Here is a 24209-nt window from a genome sequence, read left to right as displayed (position 1 = left end):
AACGCGTTGTAAGACTGTCAGTACGCTTGACAAAGTTGCGCGGCCAGTGGACGCCAACCTGGCCAGCGCCGCGCGCAGCCAGCAGTCTATCAGCCATATCTCGCACAGCTGCATAGGTAGGCGAAAATCCACGTAGATCCAGATGAAGTACATGATCAATTATCACCTGCTCTTCTAGCTTAGTAAGCTTCTTTAAGTTGGGCTGGCAATCGCGTCGGGCAGGCTTGCCGACGCGTCGGCGGCGGATTGTTTGTTCTGACACGTTATAGATAGCAGCAGCACTGCGATTACTCTATATCTGACCAGATTCAATAGAGGATATAGCGAGCTGGATATCTACTTCATTTAAAGCTAACTGACTAGCGTTGCGTTGAGCCATTATGTATTGAGATGAGAGAGGTGCACAAAGTTGGTGGGGTGCGGCGCTCGCTTGTACGCGGCGCTCGCTTGTAAAACACGTTACATTCATTGCATAACACACCAGGCAATAGAGCATGGACCACAAACTATGGGGCCTTCATCGACTGACCATGACTGATTTTACATAAACTTCGTATTTTTCTATTTTCGTCTACTCACATACCCCGAGTTCCCACACATGGCCTACACATGTACGTAATAAGCGAAACCCTTTTTTCATGCCTCGTGTCTAAGTTTAGGCTTTTATGACGGTGATGTTTTTTTTCTCTCTCTTCTTTCTTCGTTTCTATGTAAGAGAACATGACGAGTCTATTTGCGCAAAACTATGCAAACGTGTATAGAGAAGAAGACCAAGCGAGGCTTGCATGAATTATGCAGCTTCGTGTCAAGCCTACTACTGCTCGTACTTTTGTTGTGGCTGCGGCGTTGGGAAATTCCAATTTTCCTGATTCACACAACAACTTTGTTAGCAATTTGCTATTTTCAGACATGCACAGCATAACCAGTTGACCAGAAATACACAACAGAAAGGGGGAAAGAACGAGGAAGAAACCCGAGAAAACACGTACCCATTGCTGCAAACCCCCGTTCGGACTCGCAGTTCCGAATTCGGCATGCCCCCCTGTATCCACGGGCACAAAAATGGCTCCAGTGTCCTGAGCACCGGCACCGCTCATGCCCGCCCATACATCAAAATCGTCTGGTCCCGCGCTGCCACCGCCTGTGCCGGCCCCACCCGCACCGTTCAGACTCCCAAGGATGCTGTCGAAATCCACGTTCAGGCCATCCAGTGTGCCACTTGTAGGCGTCCTTTGTAATTGGCCATGGAGATTTGATGACGACGGTGTATGCTGATGGCCCGTGCCGAAGCCAGGACTTGTGACTAGGTTGCCAAACGATGTCAAAGGCTGCAGCGTCGGATGTTGCTGGGGTGCGATTTGCTGACGCTTTTTATTGAACCCTTTCATCACGTAGAAGGCTTCTAGGTTTTCTTTTACAGTAAATAGAAGATCCGAACAGCGCTCCTGCACGCCGACGCCATAGCAATGTCCAAAGATATGGTCGATGATGGTGGCCATGCGCTCTTTGCGCGGGAGGTCGGGCGTGCGGTATAGTTCGGTTAAGAGGAGAAGCACGGCGTGGTATTGCTGGTACGTGGTCGAGTACCACGCCCAGGGAGAGAGGGAAGGGAGTGTGTCTAGGGTTGCGCCGATTTCTAGGGTTGTGAGGGCGGCTGTGAGAAGCACATCGCGGAGTCGGTTTTCTGATTCGGAGCGCGGCTGGAGGGATGTTTGGGGGAGGTGGCGGTAGAGCAGCATCGAGTCGCAGCGCGACATGAGCAGCGTGGCAACAAGACCTGCATAACGCTGAATGGGCACGTTGGCATCGAGGTATTGCAGATATTTTGACTGTATCAGGCGTTTCCTGGCCTCTACACGGGCGCGTAGGTCGTGCAGGGTGATGTGCTTGCGATCCATCTCGATCCTGCCACGGAAAATGAGACGGTGAATCTCATTGCATTCGTACCTTATCAGTGACAATGTGACATCTGACCACCCGTTCCTGGAGGTGGGATTTTGCTGCCAGCTGGAGCTGCCAAACTCAAAGACATCGTCGTCGACGTTGAGCGGCAGAGCAATGTCAAAGTCATCAGATCGGATGGATGGATGGGGTCCCTGTGCCTCTGCTGTTTTGAAATCCAAAAAGCAGATTTGGTACCATAGCAGGGACCGAACATGGCGTTGAAGAGGAGTCAAGCTATTAGCTGAGCTATGGCTCAAACGGTGGATGCCTATGCATTGCGCCAGACGGACAAGCGCGCCCACCACAACTGAGGTGGCTCGAGAGATTTGGGCGCGGCAAAGGGGTATCTGGTATTATCAACAAATGCTGCATCTTGGCATTGTAGTTCAATGACGTACCAAGTAGATGGTCAAAGCTTGCAAAGTGCGTATATTGGACGTCTTTGCCCAGTTGGCGCGAAGGAGGGCTCGTTCAGTGGCTTTCTGCAGCCTCAAGAACAAATCTTCTTTTGTAATGCCAAATTGCGATTTTGCTTGCAAAGGCGAGACGGATGCAGCTGCAGCCATGCATACAGCGAGTATTAGGGCAGTGCATGAGTTTTGATTGGGGCTGCCGATCTCGAGGTTCAACCAGAAGCGTTCAAACAGGCGCTTACAGGACGGCAAATGCAAAACATGGGCGAGTGGGCTGACTGCTTCGGTATAGCGCTGGAGCAGGGCCTCTGCCTCCATTTTGGTGGGTAGTTGCGGGGGGTCTACCTCGTCATTTTGGCGAAGAGACAGCGAGCCACCGAGGAGCAAGTTCAACGAGGGCGCAAGAGAGGGCATCTGCTCCGCGGACAACAGGGCGGACGACTGCGACGCCCTTTGGCCTGCGACCGACGAGGATGGCGTGTGCGTCTCTCCGAGAAGCTTGCCAAGCTGCACAACATTTCAGTTTGGCTTCGGAAGTAACAACAACAAGACAGGGGAGCAGGGCGAGGGCAGAAAATACCTCTTCGGCATATTGGGGACGGAAGAATCCAGTGACATTTTCGCAGATGATCATCCTCCCGATGCGAATGGTCAGATCCGTGGCGATCTGGTCCTCGTCATCGTTCTCATCCTCGTAGACATCGTCCTGCGTCACCTCGGGCTCGGCAGGCAGGCGCTCCCAGGCGTCAGTCTCGGGCTCGACGTCCTGCTGGTAGGCCTCCCACTCGTAGTCGCGGGGCGGGGTGCCGGGCGTCGTCGTGTCGACGGAATTGGCCGTGTCATGGGCGTCGGCGACGCTTGCACTGCTCTGGGTGCGCACGGGGAGGTTCTTTGTCCAATCTGGGACCGAGACGGCGGCGGCGGCCGTCTTGCTCTGGGCGCGCTCGCGCTGCTCCCTCTCTTTCTTGCGCGCGGCGCTCTCAGGGACCGTGATGAAGACGCAGTCGCGTCCGAAGGCGGTGCAGTTTTGGCATGGGTGCGTCTTGGAGCATCGCGACTTGCGGGTGCGGCACTCGACACACGAGTTGATGGGGCGTGGATTTCTGCGGCGGACCACTCGCGACTGCAAGACCTGACCGTGTTCTGGCATGTCTCACGATCTTCATGTTTGCGCCATGGGGTGAGGGGGGATGGGTTGCGAGGGGAGGGGGGAGTGAGGGTGAGGGTGGCTGAGGCGGCAGTGGTGGTGGTGGTGGAGAAAGAGCAGCAGCAGCAGCAGGCAGTTGCAGTCGGAAGTCGGCCCGCAGCGACCCCGGCGCCTTTAACACTGCGCGGCCAGGCGGCACGTGTTCAGCCTTGTCGGCGGGTGACTCTTTTGGGACTCTCTTGGCTGCCACGGCGTTGCAGCAGACTTTTCGCCGCCGCCGCCGCCCATGCAGGTACCGGCCCATCATCTGATTGTCTGCATCCAGCCCTAATGCGCCGCCTACATACACACACACACACACACGCACGCCTGCCGTCCTGCCCTTGGCTGCATGTGCCCCAGCACCGCCATCGCCCCATGCACATGTCTGCCCTGCCCGCACGCCACGCCCGACAACGCCAGACTCCAAGCGCCCTTGCCATGTAGTCGTGCCCAATCCCCCCCCGTGTCACCAGACGACTATCTTCCCACCTCGCGCTTGAGCCGCGCTGCAGCTGATGTCGCAGCCGGCTCCGGCCACGAATCCACCGCGTCCTCGACCTCTTCCAAGAACGACGTACTGTTGTGCACCGTCGTGCCCCCCAGCACCACGCGAACGCCTGGCGAACTGGCATTCACCTGCGCCACCATCTTGGCCTCCTCGTATGTCGTGCCACCAACCATGAAGATGATGACGTCCTGTGGCTTGTCCTTGGTCGACCCGCCGCCTTCTACAAACGGATACATCTGCTGGCTGAGCCGGCCCTTGATCAGGTCCTGCAGCGTGGCTTCCAGCCGCGGCGAGTGCTGTGTGTAGACATTCTCCACCCCCTTCAAGCCCTTGAGTCGGTCTCGCGCACCGCCAAAGAAGGAGCCCGCCTGGAACAGGTCAGGCACTCCGCCAGCCCCCGCCGTAGCCTGCAGCGAGTCGTGATACGTCATGAGCTTGGTGATGGCGTTGATGCGATGCCGCGAGAGCCCGCCGGCGACGGCAAGCAAATCAAGCAGCATGGCCGTCGAGTTGGACGACGTCTTTGAGTAGCGCAGCGCGTAAATAGCAACCAGCCGCAGCTTGTTGTTGGCCGGCACATTCGGGTCCTGTATGATCTTCTGCAGAGACTTGACGTCGTTGGAATGGTTGTCTGTGCACGCTAGGCTCTGTTCGAGCTCGCTGATGTCCAGCAAGCTCTCCTCGCCCACGCGCCTGCTTAGCTCGCCAACCAGCGTGACGTGCTTTGTGACATTTCCCGACAGCTTGCGGAACTCTGGAAAGTCTTCAATGAAGCGCTTCATGTCGGCAATCGAGTCGAGCTTCTGCGACCCTTGCTGCTTCGAGGCAAACTGCTCCACGTACTCTTTGGCGTTCTGTCCCAGGTCGCCAAAGTTGAGGTACATGTTCTTCTTGAAAAAGGCATCTTGGTCCTGCGACAGCACAATCTCCTTGAGCTCGGGCCGTATGTCGGGCACATGGCGCAGGTCCACTCGTCCGTTGTGTATTCCGAGCAGCTCGTGCACCATTGCCTGATACGTCCATTGCGTCAACAGCGGGGTGACGGGATCATCGCGGCGATCGACCATTAGGAGAATGGGCCGAGTGTCCGTCTTGCGGAAATCAAACAACTGGTCCTCCTGCGTCATGTGGTACCGCACCTCGGTCGCCAGCTTCTTCACCAGCAGGCTGTTCTTCTGGTACCGGATCAGGGGCTTCTTCTTGAGCGACAAAAGCAGCGCCATGACGGCCTCGGTCGACCTCTGCAACGCATCCTGGTTCCACGAGTCTGGGCTCGTGCTCCATATGCGGTGGTTTGGAAAGCCGAGATTGAGCGACATGAGGTCGGGGTTGATGACGAGAAAGTCTGCAAAGTATTCCTGCACGGCGCGCACCACCTCGTGGTCGTCTGCCTCGGCAAGGCGCTCGAGCGACGACTTTTTGATAATGTTGCTGAAGTCTAGCCGTATCAGCAAGCGCCCAGCGCGAGCGTGCGTGCGTCGGGGCACACGTACATATGTTGTATTCGCCGTACTTGGGCTCGCGCAGCTCTTCAATCAGGGCCTGGATCGACTCGGGCGAGGGCCGCACGAAGCACAGGCATCGCAGGTGTCGCATCTTCTCTCGTTTCTGGTTGTCCAGCCGGCTGCCGTAGCATTAGCCATAGCTCGCGTCACTCGTGGCAGAGGCGCGGTACTCGGTGAGATAGACCTCGTGGTTGAGGAGGGCGGATTGCGTCGTCGCCGTCGACACAATGGGCACCTGTGCATGGTGAGTTGCTTGCATGCAGTCGCTTGGTGGAGCAGACAAACCCACAGTCTCGTTGTCGAGCAGGAGAATCTTCATCTTGGCCGCCGACGTGCCCGTCGCCGCATTGTCCCCGGCCGACACCATTTTGGTGATGTAGCCCGAGACGGCCTGGATGACGTCCATGGGGGCGGGTTGCTCTTTTGCGTCTTGTTCTTCCGGGGCGCTGCGCTGCTTTGTCACAGAGGGGCCGAGTGTCCAGGTCGTCGTGTTGCGCCCTCTTGCATGGCGACGCGGTGTGTGGTTGCATCGGTCAGTACAGCGACAGCAAGTTCGAGGCAGCTGCTGAGCTGAGCTAGGACGTGGCTCAAGCGCGACCGCCAAGCCGACCATGTACGAAGTACTCTGCATACTTACGTCCTTCCTCGACCCGCCATGCTTCTTCCTCCATCTGCCATCACCACCATCTCAGCATCCGGCCCCTCTGCTGCTTGTGAACACGCCGCCTCCACATGCATCCCCCTACCGTGCACCAGAAACCGTGGCCATGCGCGGGCACCACCAGCTGACTAATGCCGTGCGTCTACAAGGGCCCTCTGTGGCTCAACCCCGCTGTGTGCGGGGCATCTCACCAACACAGCAACCTGCCAGTTCCCCGGCGTTTGCCTTTGCAGGTTACCCAGCAGACGTAACCTGCCCTGAGTTGCAGCCAGACTTCATTCTTCATCAGATGGCTGCTTCGTAATTCCCAACAACACAGGGTGTATTATCAATCAACGGTTGGGAAAGAGCGAGAGCGCATCCTGACGTCGTGGTGCCTGTCAGCCATGCAGCTACATATATAAATCCATCATGACGTCCATTCACCAACACATCAACACATCCGCCAGGCCGCCCATCTTCTACAAGACTCGGCCCTTACAGCGCTAGATCCACCCAGCATGCCACAGCTCTTCATGTAACGCATCGGCGCCTTCAATTCACGCTGCATCACCTGCTGACAATTCACAAGCACCGGCGTCACAGGCTACATTGGCGGCGATGTCCTCTATGCTCTTGCAAACACATACCCAGACCTTGGCATTACCGTTCTCGTTCGCAACAGCGACAAAGGCGCAAAGGTTGCTGCACAATACCCCAAGGTCCGCCTCGTCTATGGCACGCTCGACGACAGTGACCTCCTTTCCACAGAGGCCTCCAACGCCGACATTGTTCTCCACTTGGCCGACTGCGACCATGTAGCTTCTGCACAGGCCATCATTGCCGGTATGGCTCGTAGCGGGAAAAAGTCTCATCTCATCCATGTCTCGGGAACGGGCCTTGTTACCTTCGAAGACCTCTCCAACAACACCTACGGCATCAAGAGGGAGAAAATCTGGGACGACTGGGACAACATTACCCAAGTCACCGATGAACTTCCCGATGCAGCCATCCACCGCAATGTCGACAAGATGATCCTTGGCTCTAACCAGGCGTCGGCCGGCAGCATCCAGTCTGCCATTGTTTGCCCACCATGCATCTATGGACCGGGCCGAGGTCCCGACAACAAGCGCAGTGTACAGGTGTACGAGATGGCCAAGTCAACTTTGAAGCGCTCCAAGGGCTTTGTCGTCGGACAGGGCCTCAACCTATGGGCCGAGATTCACGTCCAAGATCTCAGCGAGATTTTCCTTGCATTGGTAACCGCTGCTCTGTCTCCTGCTGGCGCAAAGGCTACCTGGAACAAGGAGGGCTACTATTTTGCAGAGAGCGGAGAGTTCTGCTGGGGTAATGTTGGTCGCAAGATTGGCGAAATCGCCTTCCAAAAGAAGCTCATCAACCACGAAGGAATTGACATGGTCACCAAAGAGCAAGCTGATGAGATGAGGCCATTTGGTGGCTTTGTCTGGGGGACAAACTCTCGCTGCAAGGCGATCAGAGCCAGGAAGCTGCTTGGTTGGACCCCCAGGCAGAAGAGGCTGTTTAATCTACTGCCAGAAATTGTCGAAAATGAAGCCAAGTTACTGGGCCGCATCAGACAGCACGCTGAGGAGGCAGCTGAGGGACGCATCTTGAAGTAGACATGGATGAAGCAAGTTGCAATCAGCAGGCTGCAAGTGACCGCACAATACACGAGTAGAAATCTGTAGCTTGTGAGATTTATCGACTATGCTGCATATGTGATCACGGGGGTGTAGCTGTTCTGTCTGGCCAACAATACTCGTAGCAGTGCAAGCAACCGAAATGGTTGTGTGTAACATAGATATTCTATAGAGCTAGTATCCCTGGTGTCCTCGGATTCGCATATTCGCTTCTCCCTATGCATTCATGAGCCTCGGCAAAGGTGTGTTTCTGACGTCATGTATCCCAACCTATGAACACCACATCAATTCCCTTTGACACTCGAGTAATATACTTCACCTCTTTCCACTTGTGTAACCCGGGGCCAATCGTAACTTACTGACCAACATGCCTCTCTGCACACTCCATTTGCTGTCCCTCCATTGCACAACGCCAAATCCTCTCTTGACATTCCTTTCGGCGCTCAGTTCGTCCAATGTATTCCCCCTTGTTGTATCCCGCGTCATCCGCTGGATAATTCTCCCGTCCAAGCTCTCCACCGAGCACTTGCTCGCTCAAAACATCAGCTGGGACCTGCTACTCGTCGTACCAGGCACAGACGCCCTCCCTTCTGACCTGGCCAAGCACGTGCAACACCACTGGAGTGTAACCGCTGGCATTCCATCGCGCTTGATCCAAGATTTCTCCTCCAAGAATAACAAGCTTCTGCATCCAGACCCCAGTACCATACCACAGGCCCAAGCTCACGCCCACAAGAAAACGACTCTGTCAAGCCAGAGCCTCGAACTCAGCGACGAGTTGAATCGATGGATCCAAAATTTTGTGAACAGCGGTGCCGAGGAAGGCAAAGGCGCAGTGTCCATGTTCAATCTTCTCGCCTTCAACCCCGGAATGAAGGACGAATACCTCAAGTACGGCACCGCATTTGCAAAATCCATTGGCTCCAAGCACGGTGGCAATGCAAAGATAGTCGGCAACGCCACACATGTAAATGGGGCGTCTATCGCCAAAGCATCTAAGAGTAGTGTTGGTAGTAATAGCGAGGCTGGCGGCGGTAAAGATGACTGGGATGAGATTGCCCTGGCGCACTATCCTAGTATCTTGCACTTCAGGGATATGTTGGCCAGCGAGGATTACCAGGAGGTGAATAAGAAACATCGCGTGCCGAGCTTGAGGGATACTTGTATTCTGATGACGAGCGAAACTGCGATAGAGGAGATGATGAGGGAGCGTAAGGGGGCAGCGAGATTGTGAGACGGATGTACATAACGAGTAGCATACCCATACTATGGCATGTTTAATGCATGCCTCTTGTATTTAACACATCCGAACGATTACCTTCTTCTCAGCCTTCCAGCCAAAAGACGATATCACCTACGACGCCAAACCAAAATCAGATCCCAGTTGTTTTCCTCATAACTGCATGGATCTCTCTTTCAAGGATCCACATCAACCACCAACTCCTTATACGATAACCGTCCCACGCCCTCCCCTGGATGTTTCTCCCTCCCCTTGTCCCTTCCCTCCATCCCTCTCCGCCATCCCCCCCTCACCCCCTCCACCCTCGGCAACACTCAATTGCGTCTCTCTTGCCTCAGACACCATCCTGCCCACAGCTCGCGTGCTAGATCTAACTTCCGCTTCCACATGTCCTCATCTTCCCCTTTTACCTTGAGTAAAACAGGCCCACTGGGCCCGTTTGGGTCCCCGGCTTCAAAGGCGAAGCACCGGCGGTACAGGAGACATGTGGCAGCGTGGCCGTTGCGCTGGCACCGCGTGCAAGAAGGATGGGTACGTGAGCACGGGAGGTTTTCGAGGGTGCATTGGAGACAGGAAGTTATCCAGACGAGACGTGGTTCACTGGCATTGTGAATTGGACCAGTGATTGTCGTGTTAATTGCGAGTTTGTCGTCGGGCGAAATGTGAGTTATGTCGAGATTGGGGGGTAGTGGTCCGATTGCTTGCTCGAACTCGCCATAGCTCCTTGACTCGGCATCAGGGCCATGGTTGTCTGTGATGGTTGTGTCGGAGAAATCGTCCCGCTGATTATTTTTTGGTTTCTTGTGCAGACCAGGATCGAAGACGCTGGGTCCAGAGAAACATGTGTCTGTTGGAGATGCTTCATCACACGCTACTGTTGCGCGTCTCGGTGGCGTGGTTGGGTGGATTTGGCCTTTGGCAGTCACCTTGGTCGTGATTTCATCCGTCTTGAAGTCACTAGACTCTAGCGCATTGAGCCAATTCTCAATCATACTTTGAGGCCCTGTCTCCATGTTGAATTTGATCTATCCGTTGGCTTGAATAGAAAGCAGAATAGCAATTCGGTGCGTGCGAGTCGATTTGAAAGTAGAGATTGTTGAAAGCGGACAGGAGCCGAAAGGGCGAGGTCGAGCCGTTTGGGTAATATGAACTCACGGTGAAGTTGAATTGACTAACGCCATTTTCAAAGTATTAAGCAGAAATTTCCTTGTTTGAGACAGGCGGTGTAGGAGGGACTGGTGAGTCTAGGTACTAGATGTCTTTTTCAATGTCATGGTCGTATGGTATATTAGGCATAACTAGAGACACTCTAGATGGCCATAAGAAATTCAAAAGTAGGGCGCAGCGAAGATGAAGTAGGTTTGATGGCGGGTGTATATAAAATCCAGAGTCACCCTTAGCTACGTAACAATGTTGGACGAATGTTATTTCTCCCAAGCCAGATAGCGACCCAAGCACAAACTCAGATGTACTCCACTTGTGAACCACGCATGAAAGATATCACTCTTTAAAATGGCTCATGACATCGATTATCAAAAATGAGCATTTACGGGAGTAATCCTGATTACCGAATCTCCTAGCCATTGACGTTGTGCGAAGACTGTGTTCCTCTCACCAATCATCTATCACCAAGACCCAATTGTTAAATAAACCCCAATCAATTAGATTGGGCAATAGGTCTCTTAGGCTTCCCCAACCTGATCTGCCTCACGGTCCTCCTCACCATAACTAATCTCCAACCACTCTCACCCGCCTCTCACACCCCAAATGACTTTGGATTGCACATTTCCAATCTCCTTTGCCAAACACGCGCTACAATCTCGAAGCTTTCACTCCAATCATCCCACTCCTCCACTACCTCACAGCGGAACCACTTGCCACCTGCCGCACCAATACTCTGCACTTGTTTCTTGTTAGACGGGCTCTGCCCCGCGACACAAGGCTCGTACGCAATCAAACCGAGATCCTCCAATTCTTGCACATTACAAGGTGTGAAGAGAATTTGCTTGAAGCCACGCATAAGCGCTTTCGACTTGTCTAATGCCCGGTTGGAATTCGGTGGAGAGAAAGTGTAATAGCCCACTGCATGTCTGCCGTCGTGATAGAAGCTCGGCAGGAAGATGATGGTTACTGGGTCATGAAATCCCTCTTCTTGGTCATGTGGTATTTTTTCCGCTGTGACGTTTGGTTGCAGTTTGGGAAGCCGGCTGGTGGGATGTAGATTTGGAAGATGGTTTATCGCAGAATCAAAGTTCATGAAGCGAAGATTGCGCTGTGCTAGGCGTGCTATTGCGAGGAAAATGGCCGGGTTGGTAGCTGTGCATTTGTAGATGTGGAAGTTGTATTCTTCTTTTCGATGAGGCGGGATGGGCGCTTCGAAGTAGCGGCATCCATATTCGGGCTTGTTGTTGTTGTCATAATCTTCTTGCTTGACTTCGCCCTCTTCATCACCTGCAACGGGTGAGTCTGACTGACTCGGCCTATTGCGGCGGTACTCATCAATGTCTATGCAGATGTGCGCATGGCCCTTGACTAAAGAGAGTTTGTGTAGGTAATGTCCGACGCCCGCCCTTCGCTTCACGGTACCTGCCTCGACGCTGTTCACTACTATGTCATCCTGGTGAGAGACCCATGGGTCGGGGCACAGACACTGGTTTCGGGCAGTCGTTGGATGTAATGTGGCTAAAGGAGCAGTTCTACCAGGTATGCGCCTGGCCATAACTTTGACAGTATTGGCTTTCTTCGGCAAAGCATCGGCGGCCGCCCCATTCTTCGTTTTTGGCATCCTGGCAGTGCGGCAGATCGGCTCGTGAACGATTGTTGTTAATTTTCCGTGTCATTGAAGAACAACTTCAAGTATAGGAGTGTGGAGAGTAACTGAAAATATGCTCGTGGGTTGAATGGTACTACCAACTATGGATATCGGTGAGGGTCTGTGCGCAGAGTGCGTTTGCAGTCCCCATCTCACTGTGGATAGCAATCTCGCATAAACGTGGGGATTGTACAATAGCAATTACTTCTAATCTGAATCATCGTCTGTGTCCTGTCCAAGCACTAGCGATATCTTATCATCGTCACTGTCGTCATCAGCGCCGCCTTCACCTGGATCCGGGAGCTTGGGTACTGCAGACGCGGTACTGGTGGCAGTAAAATTTGAGGTGGAAGACGCAGTCGCATGAATGAGGCTATTTTTGTAAGTGTCTGGAGCTGCCGAGACAGGCTGTATGGGATGCGTGGACTGCGGCTCGTTTTCATCTGTTCGCGCGCGCTTTGAAGGCGAATGGAGACCTTTGTCGCTCATCGGACGCTTCGTGTCGCTAGACGCCAAAGATTTGGAGAAAGGCTCATGTAACGTACTGTCGCCTGCTCGAGTTGACCTAGAAGTGACAGAGACAGGTAATCCAGCGTTGAGCGTACCTGATACAGCAAAGTCCCTCATATCTGTGCTAGTCTTCGCAGGCTCTCTCAATAATTCAACTAGGTCTTCTCTTGAACTTTCATCCGCTAGTTCCTTTTGGGTCTGAAGATTAGTTACTTCTTCTTCTTCTTCATCATCATCGTCCTCTTCTTCTTCTTCTTCTTCGTCGTCGTCTTCGACATCTATGCCATTTCCCCCCTCTTCTGAATCCAAATCCTGACCTCCTAGGCGGATTACTGGCACCCGTGGCCTCAGCATGCCCTCAACACCCTTTTCAGCTGAGAAGGATCGTGCCATCAGTGGCAGAATGCTTGCTGCAGGTTTGCCAAACTTTTTGCTTGGCGGAGGGTTTAATACACTAGCCACCATAGCTTCTTTATGCTGTGTGAGAGTGGCGGTGCGGTCAAGGCGAGCCCGCATTGAGTCGGACAGATATCGAGCAGGGATATTTGTGAGAAGTATGGGAAGAAGGTCGTAAGCGGCTTGCACCAATCCCGTGAAATAAGTGACGGCGTTGCTAGTACCTTTAGAGGCACTGAGAAAAGCGTCGGCGTTTGCGGTAGTCTGTGCCTGGATGTTGCCGTTTGCCTTGGTCTGGTTTGGGGACTGCTTCTCTGTGCCAGTGGTTGCTACGGATGGAAGCAGATCGTCGCAACATGAGCGGATCAGGGGCAAGAGAGAGTCAATTGTAGACTTGTGGAATGCGACTCCTGATCTCTTCAGTAGGACTGCGATCGCCTCATAACATGCTGTCCTCACTTGAACTGTGTCTTTCTCGGCACCGAATATCCAGACCAACTGGTCGACAATGATGGAATCCAGTGCGATGGTGCTTGCTTGCGACCTGTCCGCTAGTGCCAGAAGCACCTCAATTGCTGCGACATGCAGTTCTGGGAGTAACAACCAGAGGGCCTCTCTCTCCTCTTTGCTCACTTGGGCGTTCAGGCGAACGGTGTTTTGAAAGCTTTTCTGTGAAGATGCCGGAATGGTGAGGGAGAGTATCCTCGAAACCAAGTCGGTTATCAGACCAATGTTCACATACACAGTACTTGAGGTGGGGCTTTCTAAATATTCTTTGACAACATACAAAAGTCCCACTAATCGTTCACCGCCAGCAAAAATGCCAGACCAGGGCGGGAGACCTGAGCTAGGCTCTAGATCCTGGACCTCATCGTCAATTGTATGAGCATTGGCCAGGGGTGCCTCACGAGCACTGGATTGCCAATCTTCGACCACAGCGCGGAAAACTACGTCTGCAGTCTGATGCGTGTTGTTCACAACAGTTTTGATTGATTTGGCCCAGTCTTCGGCCGCAGTGCCCTTTGGTGCGCAATATGGTAACTGTACATAGAGCTGGCGCGCAGCGGCAGCAATGTCGGAGGCGACTGCATGTTGGGCACTGGCAGTCTCCTCTTGACTTATCTTGGTAGATGGAGTGGGCGCCATCAAGCGAGACAGGAGCGGGTGAAGTTGCTTGAGATATGACCGGAAAATGGTGGGATGTCGCGGCAGTAGTTGGCTGAAACTCTGCAGAATGACTTGCAACAAGGAGCCCGGCGTGGAGGGCGTATTGGCGATTTGCAGGCCAGATTGGATGAAAGGCGTGAGCGAAGGCGTGGTGATTTCGCGGACCAGGGTCGGATATTCTCTGGTCAGGGAGAAGATGCGCGTCAGAGTGATGACGCACAGCTTCTTCAAGGACGGCGGGTCGGGCTTGGTCAGGAATCCCAAGAGACGGCGCACCCAGGGCAGGCTCTTCTGCAGAGTTTCCCAGCCGCCGACCTCAATGGTGGCTTTGACCAAGACGACGGCGCACCATCTTCCATGGGGAGTTCGGTCCTGGAGCAGAGTCGATAGTAGGGTCCGGTATTTGTGCACGGCCACGGAGTATTCTGACGATGTCGCCTTGGTGCCCGAGGTCTGGGGCGAGGAGAGGATGGACCTGCATGAGGCCAGGGATGCAGCTATAGCGGGCACGTGTGGAGGGAGCTGAGGCGTTGGCGTGGACGAGATGCGAAAGCTGAGTGCGCGCAGCGTCGCCAGTTCAGAGGACACGGGTGCCATGGCGGGATGCTCCTGTCTGCCGGGAAGGATTTGAACAATTGGCCATGCACAAGCTGCGATGCCGGGGTGGACAGACGGTAGCAAAAAAAAGTCGACACGTCGGAGTTAAGGTCGGGCCGGGTGGCGCCAAGGGGGGGGGGCGGCAGGGATGGGCCCGCTAGCCCGGCTGGGTGCAGACCAACGCTGCCGTTGGCCAGTGACATGTGGTATGCCCTGGCAGACATGGGCGCATTCAGTACACCTATTGCTACTCGAACATGATTGTACATGTATTGCGACTTTGTGTAGTGCCAAAGGCGTATCTTTAGCACCATGGTGGTAGGTCCGCGTGCTGCTCTGCCTGGCCTGGCCGGTCCAGGGCGCAGAGCACTTGCACAGCAACGTCATGCTCCGCGCCGGTAGCTTACAGCAGAACAGAACGCCCCTGAGAACGAGAAAGCGAAGCGCTACATACAGCAATTGGACGAGGCCAGATGCGCCGGGCGATGGAGCGACGTCCCCGAGCTGTGCAGGAAGGTCGAGAAGCACGCGCCGCACCGCAAATGTCAGCAGAGCCCGTCGATGAGTTTGGTCTCTGTGAGGGCTAACGCCAGTTCAAGGCCTCACGCTTACAGCGCGCTCCGAGGCACAGATAGCTGCCTACAGCTCCCAGCGCCCTTCGACGGCCTCTTCGACGGCCTCGACGGGCCTGTCCAACATCGTCCCCGCCCTCCTCACCGCCATCGACGACGAAGGAACCCACGAGCAGGATGCGTTCCAGGCCACCGTCTGCCTTGGATGGACGCATTATGTCCTCGACGAGCCCAGCCTGACAGTCGAACGGCTTCCCAAGGACTTTGGGGCAGTGGCGACGGAGCTGTCGGGCGAGGCAGGCACACTGCATGGATGGTCTAGGGTGTGCCTCGTCAAGGGGACGTTTCTTCGAGGTAACACGCGCAGCCTCGTCCCAAAAGCAACCCCCCGAGGCTAATGTGTACAGGTTCCGCACTCGAGAAGACTGGCGCAGTTGGCGAGGCAGTTACGGCCTACTCGTCCATCATGCCCTGGCTATCCAGCACTTCGACACCAAACACCGAATCAGCCCAGTTCCACATGTGGGGCGAGCACTCCATTGTCCGCCTCTGCCAGCTCTCCGACCAGTCTGCCGACACTGGTGAGAGCATCAACGCCTTTGATGCTCTACGCACGTACCGTTACTGGGCCAAGTTCTGGGATGCCTCCAAGAACAGCGCTTCCGAGGCCGATGACGCTGCACGACACCGCCGATTGGCATGGAAGGCATACTACGACTCACTGTCGACAATCCTGCGTCGCAATCTGCCATACGAGCCCGATACTACGCCGGCACTTGCAGAGAAGCCTTCTCCCAACCCTCAATCGGACATGCGACTGAGGCAGCGGGCAGAACTGAAGCGAGTCGAGGCGGTGTACGAGAACTTGTTGATCAAGGAGACAAAGTTTCCCAAGGCCAGCGAAACCAACCACGAAGTCGAATCGTGGGTGGACTCGGTCATGGACAATTGGCGATTGCTCTGTGGCCCAACGTGGACAGACGAGGATCTTGGCGAAGGGGGCAAAGAAGGTGTTGCTCGGGGCGTGCTCGATGTGAGGTTTCTGATGTTCCCCTTTCATGACATCGTACTGACTCTGCTCAGATTCTCTATCGTGCAGCTACCAAGACATATCACTCGACGCAAATATTGCGCAACCTGTTCGTCGTGCACGCGTCCCTGGCCGAGCCTGAGCTGGCGTACAAGGCCTACGACGCCTACGTAGAGATCATCACGCGAAACAAGGATCGTGAAGAGAAGACTGGAGAATTGGAAGCCGGCATCGACGATGATAGTACGGTGCTGAGAACGTCCGCAGAAGCCATCAGAATGCTGTGCCGCTGGGGAGACAGGAAAGAAGCCGAGAAGGCCCTCGAGATTAGCCACAGTATGGAGCACTGGCTCGAGCAGGCAGAGCACCGGCGAACGACATCTGACGTAGGCACTACCACTTCGGCTGTCGTTGCAGTCGAGCCTACAGCACTGGCAGCGGCCTATTGTGCCATTGGCGTCAGTCAAGCTCATTGGGCGCGGCTGACGTACGAGGTCGAAACACGCTCCAACATCCAAGCCAAAGCCATCCAGTACCTTCGAAAGGCACTTGCACCAAGCCTGGGTGACGAAAACAACGTGGAAGCTCTTTATGCGCTGGCTTTGACACTGGCCGAAACAAGGGATATTCCAGGTGCAATCAAGGTCGCCAAGCGTGCGCTTTCCCCGGCAACAAAAGGCACAGCACTCAGCGCCGATGGGGTTCTATCTGATGGGATTGCCAGCGAATTCGGCCGGGAGCGCAAATTGATACCAGTCTGGCACCTTTTGGCCTTGTTGTTGACATCACGATCTGATTTCGCTGCTGCTGAGCGAGCTTGTGACGCCGCTTTTGAGCAATTTGGGGATCCTGCCGTCTTGTTTGGTGGTAGTGATTCTGGCGCCTACCGTAGCCAGCATTTGAATGACGCTGCTGGCCACGGCAACCCGGACTCGGGTGTTGTGGACCGCATGGAACGCTTCGAGAAGAACAACATCCTGCAGATTAAGATCACGCAGTTAACCCTGCTCGAAATCACCGACGGTGCTTCTGTTGCGGTAGATGGATGTGACGAACTGCTTGCTTTATATGGCCGACTCTTTGGTGACCCAGCAGCAGAGGTGATCAAACCACCGACTCCTCCTGCAGCTCTAGCGCCCCCGAAGACTGCGATGGCTACTGGGCGAGGAAGCATCTTCCGTGGGCGAGGTTCGGTCAGGACCCAGCAGGAAAACATTGCTCGCAATGCATCCGCTGTCAGCTCCAAAACGGCCACCACGCAAGCAGACCAGGGCCCAGCCATCCAAGTCAACAACAACGAAAACGCGACTGATGCAGGCTCTCATCACCGACATCATTTGTTCCACCACAAGCAGGATGATGGCCAAGCTGGCGTTACGTCGAGCCCGAACAAACTACACAAGCCGCGTTCGACGAGTGTTGGTAGAGAATCTATCCCGGAAGTTCCGCCGCTGCCCGAAAGCGCAACGGATGGCTCTTCGGTGCCGACTAGCACTATGGATTCCAATGGCGAGAGAGCCCTGCGGCCTATCCAACACAATTTAGACCACTCAGCCCCCCCACTGGGGCATGCAGAGCATCCGCCTAGGCAAGACACGCGTCTCCCGTCGCGAGTTCGGCGCGCAGATTATGTGCCGCCCGATCCTTATTTCTCCAAGGTGCAAGAACGGCGACAAAAGGTTTCGCTACTCGTCAGCATATGGATCTTCATTGCTGGGCTATACGGAAGAGCGCACATGTATCAGGATGCGAAAGAGGCCGTGGCGGAAGCGTTCAAGTTGGTCGAGACGTTTGAAGCAGAGGTTTCTGCAGAGTCGACGACAGCCAAGGCACTTGCAGACAAAGGGTGGGGTGGTGGCAAGAGCGTGGAAGAACTGTGGGGTGATGCATACGCTGCGGTAAGTAATCAAGACTGTCATTGCCAGATATTTGCTGAGGCTTCCAAGCGTGGAGAACTCCTGGTTGCACAATCGCTTGCACACGAAGGCCGGGCAGATTTTGAGCGAGCTCTTCAGCATTTTCCCGATCATCCAGAGGGTATCGTTGGCCTGGCAAACCTACTTTTAGACATGTATAACGAAACGCTGGCGCTGGAGCCTGCGGATGGTGCCGACGCGCTGTCTCCATGTCTCCCGTCGTCGGCCTCGTCTATCCAAGCAAGCCCGTCGATTTCGCAGTCACAATACCTTAGTTCACACAGGCCTGGGGCCGGGAACCAGCTGTTGCCACCCCAGCTGACTCGGCTCGCGGCGCGCGATCGGGCATTTGGGCTACTGTCGAATCTGACCAAGCTTGGTAGTGGTTGGGATTACTCGGAGGCTTGGTACGCATTGGCTAGAGCTTATGAGGAGAGCGGACAAGTGGAGAAGACAAAGGAGGTGCTTTGGTGGTGTGTGGAGCTAGAGGACACGCATCCTGTGCGCCAGTGGAAGACGGTAAGCAGTGGGGGGTTCGTGCTATAATGTTTAAACGGTAGCAGTGGTTGGCCTTGACAAGACAAGATGTATGCTCCAAGCAATCAACATGGCCTTGTACTGGATGCTGCAGCACAATGTAGTCCCGTGACAAGGCGCTCTAGCGGTGTGATTGGCATGCGTGCGTGTTGCTTGCAACGAAGAATGCAGTTGTTGCATGGTGGTATGTATGATGGGCCGTGGATGTCTGCACCGCCACCGACTACGACTGTGATTGCTGAGGTGCCAGGCTCTTGCCGACAGGAAACACGGGGCGGTGCGTGGGCGAGCAGAGCCTCGCCATGGGGCTTATGCGTGGCTTGGCCGCAGCTGCGACTGTCAGTGTTTCAAGCGGCACGGCATAATGGCTCTTCTGCATGGAAGCGCAACGAGCCATTTTATGCTCATGGTGATGGAGCAGGAGTGTTAGTGTTGGGCTGCCAGGAGGGACCGGTCGAGGTGGGGAAGGGGCGGCCCGGACCAGTTTAGCGTGGCGCTAGTGCCGACCCTGCATGCACGCACATGGATTGTCGCCACCCGGACCCCTCTCGTCTCGTCTGGTCTCTCTCATTCTCGACCGTGACCTCGGCGCCGTCGCCTTGCTGGGAGGCATGGGGAATGCAAATGCGCTGCTGTACATGTATGGATGCTGTGGGCACATTGGAGCTGCTCGTGCGTGTACGACTGCGACCGCTGCTGCTGCTGCTGCTGCTGCTGCTTAGATGCCGTCAGCTGCCGAGCACCGACGACCCCGCATCCAAGCAAGCACAGCAACATGGACATTCACAGCCACGACGCTGATAGATGGCAATAGCAATGCCAATACCACGACGGGCTGCGACCACGACGACGCCTTGGCACGCGAGGTGGCCAATGGCAAACAACGCACGCGGCCCCACTCGCCAGTCACGCCACTCGCCTCAAGCCACTCACACCCAGCCACGGGGCGCTTACCTACGTATGTTGATGTCTTGGCCCTCTCCCCTCTCCCCTCTGCCCTCCCCCTCCCCCCACCACCACCGTCGCCGCCGCCCACGCCGACTGCATGGCCTCATCGGCCCCTTTGCTCAGCCGCCTGGCCTGTCCATGCACACATCCAAGTACGTATATGTGCTGCGACTATTACGACTGCTCCTACCAACCAACCAACCATGTAAACCGGCCGGCGTTTCTAGCCCACCATCCCCGCAGCGCCTGGCATCCAATGCACATGTGCATGCACAATCGCGAAGAGTGGGGCTCGAGAGCTGCGGCGCCGTCGTCGTCGTTTCCTTAGCGTGACGGGTCTCGCTGCCTTCACTTGTTGCAGCGGGGTTGTCGGCCACCGGGGCCTACATATAAAGCCCAGAGCCTCCTCTCGTCAGCCGCAACCCTCCGCAACCCTCCCCTTCCAAGTCTCCACAACCACCCCCCTGCTACACCACCCATCATGTCCTACTCATCCTTCTCCTACTCCGCCGAGGACATCCGCCTCGATGACGGCCACATCCTCCGGGCTCGTCTCCAGACGGCTGACGGCAACTGGAACGACTCGGAGATCGACCTCAACCAGTGCATCGGCAACGACAATGGTAACCAACGCCTTGACGTCTCCTGCAACAAGGCTTCTGTACTGACGCATGCAATGCAGGCAACTTTGCCTGGGACGGCGTCAACTTCTCCGACTCGGCCCAAGACATCACCTTCTCCATTGAGGGCGAAAGCAACGTCGCCGTCCTCCGCGCTACCTTGATGGACGCAGACGGCAACCCCCAGTACCGCGACATCAACCTGGATGAGCGCATCAGCAACCAGGATGGCAACTTCTACTTCCGTATGCATCTGCTACCTGGACACTGCAATGACCTGTTTTACTGACCCGTATACCAGAGTAAGCTCGTCTGTGACAACCAGTCTTGAGCAACGGGTGGGTGTATGTACTTTTGTCTCTTTACATGAATGGCCTTTTCTAGTACTAACATTACACTACTCAGATCTGATTATACTGGCCGTGTCTTGGCATGGGTCCATGGAGCTAGTGTCAACACACGGGTACTTTACGAGATTCATGAATGAAAAAGCATGACATCGACCTTCCCTCGACCCACGTGATGCAACCAAAATCGCCATGTCTTGATACACTACCGGCCATGCTCCTTGGGCTCCCGCCTCATCAATCCTCCCTGAAACTCATTCCAAATATGTCTAGTGCTTTGCTTTTGCATTGCCATGAAGCAATATCTTGATATTATACATCTGTGTAGGTGCCCTAAACAGCTGTTAGACGAGTAAGATGGAGAGTCCACTGCCTAAACTAATATCAAGGGTCCTTGAACCGTATGGACCCCGGAGAGTGTTTGCACGCACACATCTACCTAAGGCTTTACAGCCGCCATTGCGAAATCAAGTCTTCTTCAGCATGAAAATTGCCATGGAATTGCTGATCAAGGTAATAGTTTTTTCTATACAAGTGAGGCGGTAAAAGCACCTCCCCAAAAAGATTGAATCTAGTATTTTATCACGAGTTCAATGCTCGTGTTGGAAACAATGTACATGAACGAGACATGTCTAGCCAGTAGCAACGTACTTTAAGGCAGGCAGCACCGGATAGTGCACCAATCACATGTAGTCTCGCCGTTGTCATCCGTCGTACAGCCGACCTGAGAAGAGTTAGGAAACATGGTAACAAAAGTCATTATGGCTGGTCCACTTACGCAATCACCACTGCCGCGACAATCTGCAGTTGGTCCTACCCCAGCACACCAATTTTTACTTGGGACACTCCTGTCAAGCCACTTGCAGCTATTGCCCGTACCTGGCGCACAGTTCTTCGCATGTTTATCACATGAACTGTACCATGTGCATGTCATTGCCTGTGCCTGGGCAGCGAGAACCGCAAGAGCAAGGATTGATGTCTTCATGACTTCTGGAGAAACAAGGTAGGTAGGAAAGTAGGTAAGAAAGTAGGTAGGTAGCGAGTGGCCCAAACCAAAAATAGTGTTGGTAGAACTGGCAGAATGTGACAAGAATGCACAGTTGATATTTGGGGGCCGGGCTAGAGCAATCTATATATGTTATCGCCATATGAGTGATTATTTGTTTTCGAGATAGTGCTAGCCTGTTGCTTTTGGTCCAGATGCATATATAGGCAATTTTCGGGTTAAATGCACGCTTTAGAACCGAAGGATACGAAGGGGCCCTTGCCTCTACTTGCATATATTCCTAGGCGACTCCATCGCTCGAGTCACTAGGCTATCTTCCAAACAGCAAATAGTAGACGAACTGGAAAAGAGAAACCTTTGCTGTCGTTGAACGTATTTTCAGATGAACATGGAGCTTTAAGTTGGTTTAGCACCCGAAACTACACCTTTCACGTATCCTTTTCCGTTGCATATTCCCCACCCGAGTACCCATAGACAATCATTTCATCAATCACTAATAGTCACACTTCGGCAAACATTGGTTATGAAAGCCGAAGCACATCATGTGAAAACTCGTATTAGATGGTTTCACCACCCTCTTCGTCTTCATCATCATCGTCTCCTTCGTTCCTCTTCTTAAATAACGCACCCAGGGGAAATAGTTATCATCTAATCGTGCCAAGGAACTAGATTACTTAGTTATGCGTACTAGAGTACACCAAGTACTCAAGAGTCAGTAATACAAAGTCCTAGTAGCCCTGCCTGGTCAAAGATCAAAATGATTACATTACCTACGAATTGGTGTGTTCTGCTCTACCTGACCGCAACATCTACGGAAACTTCAACAAGGCTCACATAATTTACTGTAACAGAAGGCATGGGTGTGCCTTGTTGATCTATCGTACTCTTACGGCCTCAACGGCGTGTCTCGCCGGCTATGAGGGCGCTCGGATCGCTAGAGCGCATCGTCTTTTCATCAAACTCCACAACTACCGCCGAGAAAAACTGCAATTCCTCCGAAATGCATCCTATCAAGGCCGAAATGAATGCTATCCAAGTTCTGGAGCCCAGACCAAATGACCTTGCACTGGCCCATGCACATCGTGATTGAGTTGGTACTAATAAGTTTTCATTGATCGCGTGGCCATGATAGGAGTTTCAACACCCATCCAGGGTGCCATCTTCTATCGAAATAGGCAACAAGTTATGCCTAATCTCATGATTGGCTACCATCGTAGGAAATATTAATCAGCTCAATATCGGAGAGGGCGCGTAATTGGTACTAGGGGTGATTGAGCCCAAGTATTTCCTTCGAGAAGGTTGCAGGACAGTAAGGTGCATGTGGGATACACGTGTTTTATAGTCCTGATCAATCAGACCTGGACCTATGTCATGAAAGACATTTGATGTTATCTGCCAGTCGTACCCTAATACAGCGTCATGGCAGGCACACTAGCCATGGAATCTTTGAGCGACTGCAGGCAGAATGGCACTTATGGCCAGAACAATGCAGTTGCGAAAACACATGATTTGACGTACTAGTCTAATACCGATGAAGGTAATCTGGACATTATATCGCATGACATTATCTTTTACACATGCCACGCAAAAGGCAAGCCTAACGCGCGTGAACCATAGGCAGTACTAAGTACGACCACGTCGTGTTTTCCTTTCATTCCTGACGATACTAATCGCAGCATTACCATCTAGAAAAGATAGGTAGATGGCTCGCACTATGAACCAACCCATGAGACTGAGCGGTCTGAGAAGAGCGAGATTGCGTCATTTTGGTGCAGATCAACCCGAGAGCTAGATCAACCGAATGATGTTTATACAGCACCAATGGCAATTGCATTGAAATAAATCGCGCAGAGATACAGGTATCGAGTTATAGAAAATAGAAACGAGTGCAATAGAACCAGTTTAGCGTTGGCGGTTTCGGTTGGGTAGCTCCATCTCATTCAATACGCTCCACCAAATACCTTTGGCAAGATTATTTTATACAGAAGCCTGTAGATTGGTAGTAGGGATATGATCGAACTAACGGCTATTACGAAGATGGCGCTGTTGAGGGTGGGGTAACAAGGGCAGTATAAGCTGCACAGATCACAGTTCCATGGCCTAATACTCACTAGGCTTAGAAATGGGGTAAAGGTTTCTAGCCGCCAGTAAAAAATCCTAGCATTACTAATTACTTATGATGAGTAAAGCAGCTACGCTAATAAGCTCTAATTTATTATATAGTACGAAGCTATAACGTATTCCACCACCGAGAGTGCCACCCCACCGAGAGTGCCACTTTTTCTTGGCATCGCGAACTTCACGTACGAAAGACAATGCCTCAACAACAGAACGTGATATTTACTCAGCAAGAGGGTAGGCTTACTCTAGCAGTTCAGGCCTATCGTACAGGCCAGTTTAAGAGCATTCGACGCGCTGCAGCAGCCTATAACGTCCATCATCAGCAGATCTCTCGGCGGCTTCAAGGAATCACCTTTCGACCTACGACGCAGCCAAATTGCCAGAAGCTAACTAAATCTGAAGAGCAAACTATCGTACGATACATTCTTGACCTAGACTCGCGAGGATTTGCCCCCCGTCTATGTGAAGTAGCAGATATGGCAGAAAAACTACTACGCGTACGAGATGGCCAGCCTTTAGGCAAGAACTGG

At 53.7% G+C, this 24209-nt stretch overlaps 9 protein-coding genes across 9 annotated transcripts; 4 read left to right on the top strand and 5 right to left on the bottom strand.

Moving 5' to 3' along the window:
• Positions 1-544: 544 nt before the first annotated feature.
• SETTUDRAFT_167700 (uncharacterized protein) lies at positions 545-3523 on the bottom strand (the record flags this gene model as incomplete). Its single annotated transcript, XM_008024781.1, has 5 exons — positions 545-865; positions 990-2291; positions 2343-2864; positions 2938-3399; positions 3440-3523. The coding sequence occupies 5 exons, from the start codon at positions 3521-3523 to the stop codon at positions 815-817; spliced, it is 2421 nt and encodes an 806-aa protein (XP_008022972.1). The 3' UTR covers positions 545-814.
• Positions 3524-3819: 296 nt separating this feature from the next.
• SETTUDRAFT_175884 (uncharacterized protein) lies at positions 3820-5965 on the bottom strand (the record flags this gene model as incomplete). The annotated part of the gene is made up of 4 exons (XM_008024780.1): positions 3820-5492; positions 5548-5678; positions 5730-5794; positions 5849-5965. The coding sequence occupies 4 exons, from the start codon at positions 5963-5965 to the stop codon at positions 4024-4026; spliced, it is 1782 nt and encodes a 593-aa protein (XP_008022971.1). The 3' UTR covers positions 3820-4023.
• A 598-nt stretch (positions 5966-6563) lies between these two features.
• Positions 6564-7998, top strand: SETTUDRAFT_147322 (uncharacterized protein). The gene is made up of 2 exons (XM_008024779.1): positions 6564-6737; positions 6792-7998. The coding sequence occupies exons 1-2, from the start codon at positions 6721-6723 to the stop codon at positions 7837-7839; spliced, it is 1065 nt and encodes a 354-aa protein (XP_008022970.1). The 5' UTR covers positions 6564-6720; the 3' UTR covers positions 7840-7998.
• A 229-nt stretch (positions 7999-8227) lies between these two features.
• SETTUDRAFT_104988 (uncharacterized protein) lies at positions 8228-9094 on the top strand (the record flags this gene model as incomplete). Its single annotated transcript, XM_008024778.1, has 1 exon — positions 8228-9094. The coding sequence occupies one exon, from the start codon at positions 8228-8230 to the stop codon at positions 9092-9094; it is 867 nt and encodes a 288-aa protein (XP_008022969.1).
• Positions 9095-9414: 320 nt separating this feature from the next.
• SETTUDRAFT_26324 (uncharacterized protein) lies at positions 9415-10113 on the bottom strand (the record flags this gene model as incomplete). Its single annotated transcript, XM_008024664.1, has 1 exon — positions 9415-10113. One exon carries the CDS (start codon positions 10111-10113, stop codon positions 9415-9417), a length of 699 nt encoding a protein of 232 aa, XP_008022855.1.
• Positions 10114-10856: 743 nt separating this feature from the next.
• Positions 10857-11819, bottom strand: SETTUDRAFT_105409 (uncharacterized protein; the record flags this gene model as incomplete). The annotated part of the gene is made up of 1 exon (XM_008024777.1): positions 10857-11819. The coding sequence occupies one exon, from the start codon at positions 11817-11819 to the stop codon at positions 10857-10859; it is 963 nt and encodes a 320-aa protein (XP_008022968.1).
• Positions 11820-12119: 300 nt separating this feature from the next.
• SETTUDRAFT_37632 (uncharacterized protein) lies at positions 12120-14582 on the bottom strand (the record flags this gene model as incomplete). Its single annotated transcript, XM_008024710.1, has 1 exon — positions 12120-14582. The coding sequence occupies one exon, from the start codon at positions 14580-14582 to the stop codon at positions 12120-12122; it is 2463 nt and encodes an 820-aa protein (XP_008022901.1).
• A 288-nt stretch (positions 14583-14870) lies between these two features.
• Positions 14871-18682, top strand: SETTUDRAFT_147312 (uncharacterized protein). The gene is made up of 6 exons (XM_008024776.1): positions 14871-14900; positions 15000-15126; positions 15182-15508; positions 15562-16187; positions 16238-18082; positions 18131-18682. The coding sequence occupies exons 1-6, from the start codon at positions 14895-14897 to the stop codon at positions 18644-18646; spliced, it is 3447 nt and encodes a 1148-aa protein (XP_008022967.1). The 5' UTR covers positions 14871-14894; the 3' UTR covers positions 18647-18682.
• Positions 18683-20066: 1384 nt separating this feature from the next.
• SETTUDRAFT_105494 (uncharacterized protein) lies at positions 20067-20494 on the top strand (the record flags this gene model as incomplete). Its single annotated transcript, XM_008024775.1, has 2 exons — positions 20067-20208; positions 20268-20494. The coding sequence occupies 2 exons, from the start codon at positions 20067-20069 to the stop codon at positions 20492-20494; spliced, it is 369 nt and encodes a 122-aa protein (XP_008022966.1).
• Positions 20495-24209: the final 3715 nt, after the last annotated feature.

This window comes from Exserohilum turcica (assembly GCF_000359705.1).
Source record: "Exserohilum turcica Et28A unplaced genomic scaffold SETTUscaffold_13, whole genome shotgun sequence".
In the NCBI taxonomy this organism is placed as follows: domain Eukaryota; kingdom Fungi; phylum Ascomycota; class Dothideomycetes; order Pleosporales; family Pleosporaceae; genus Exserohilum; species Exserohilum turcicum.
This window is presented reverse-complemented; position numbering and strand designations above follow the sequence as displayed.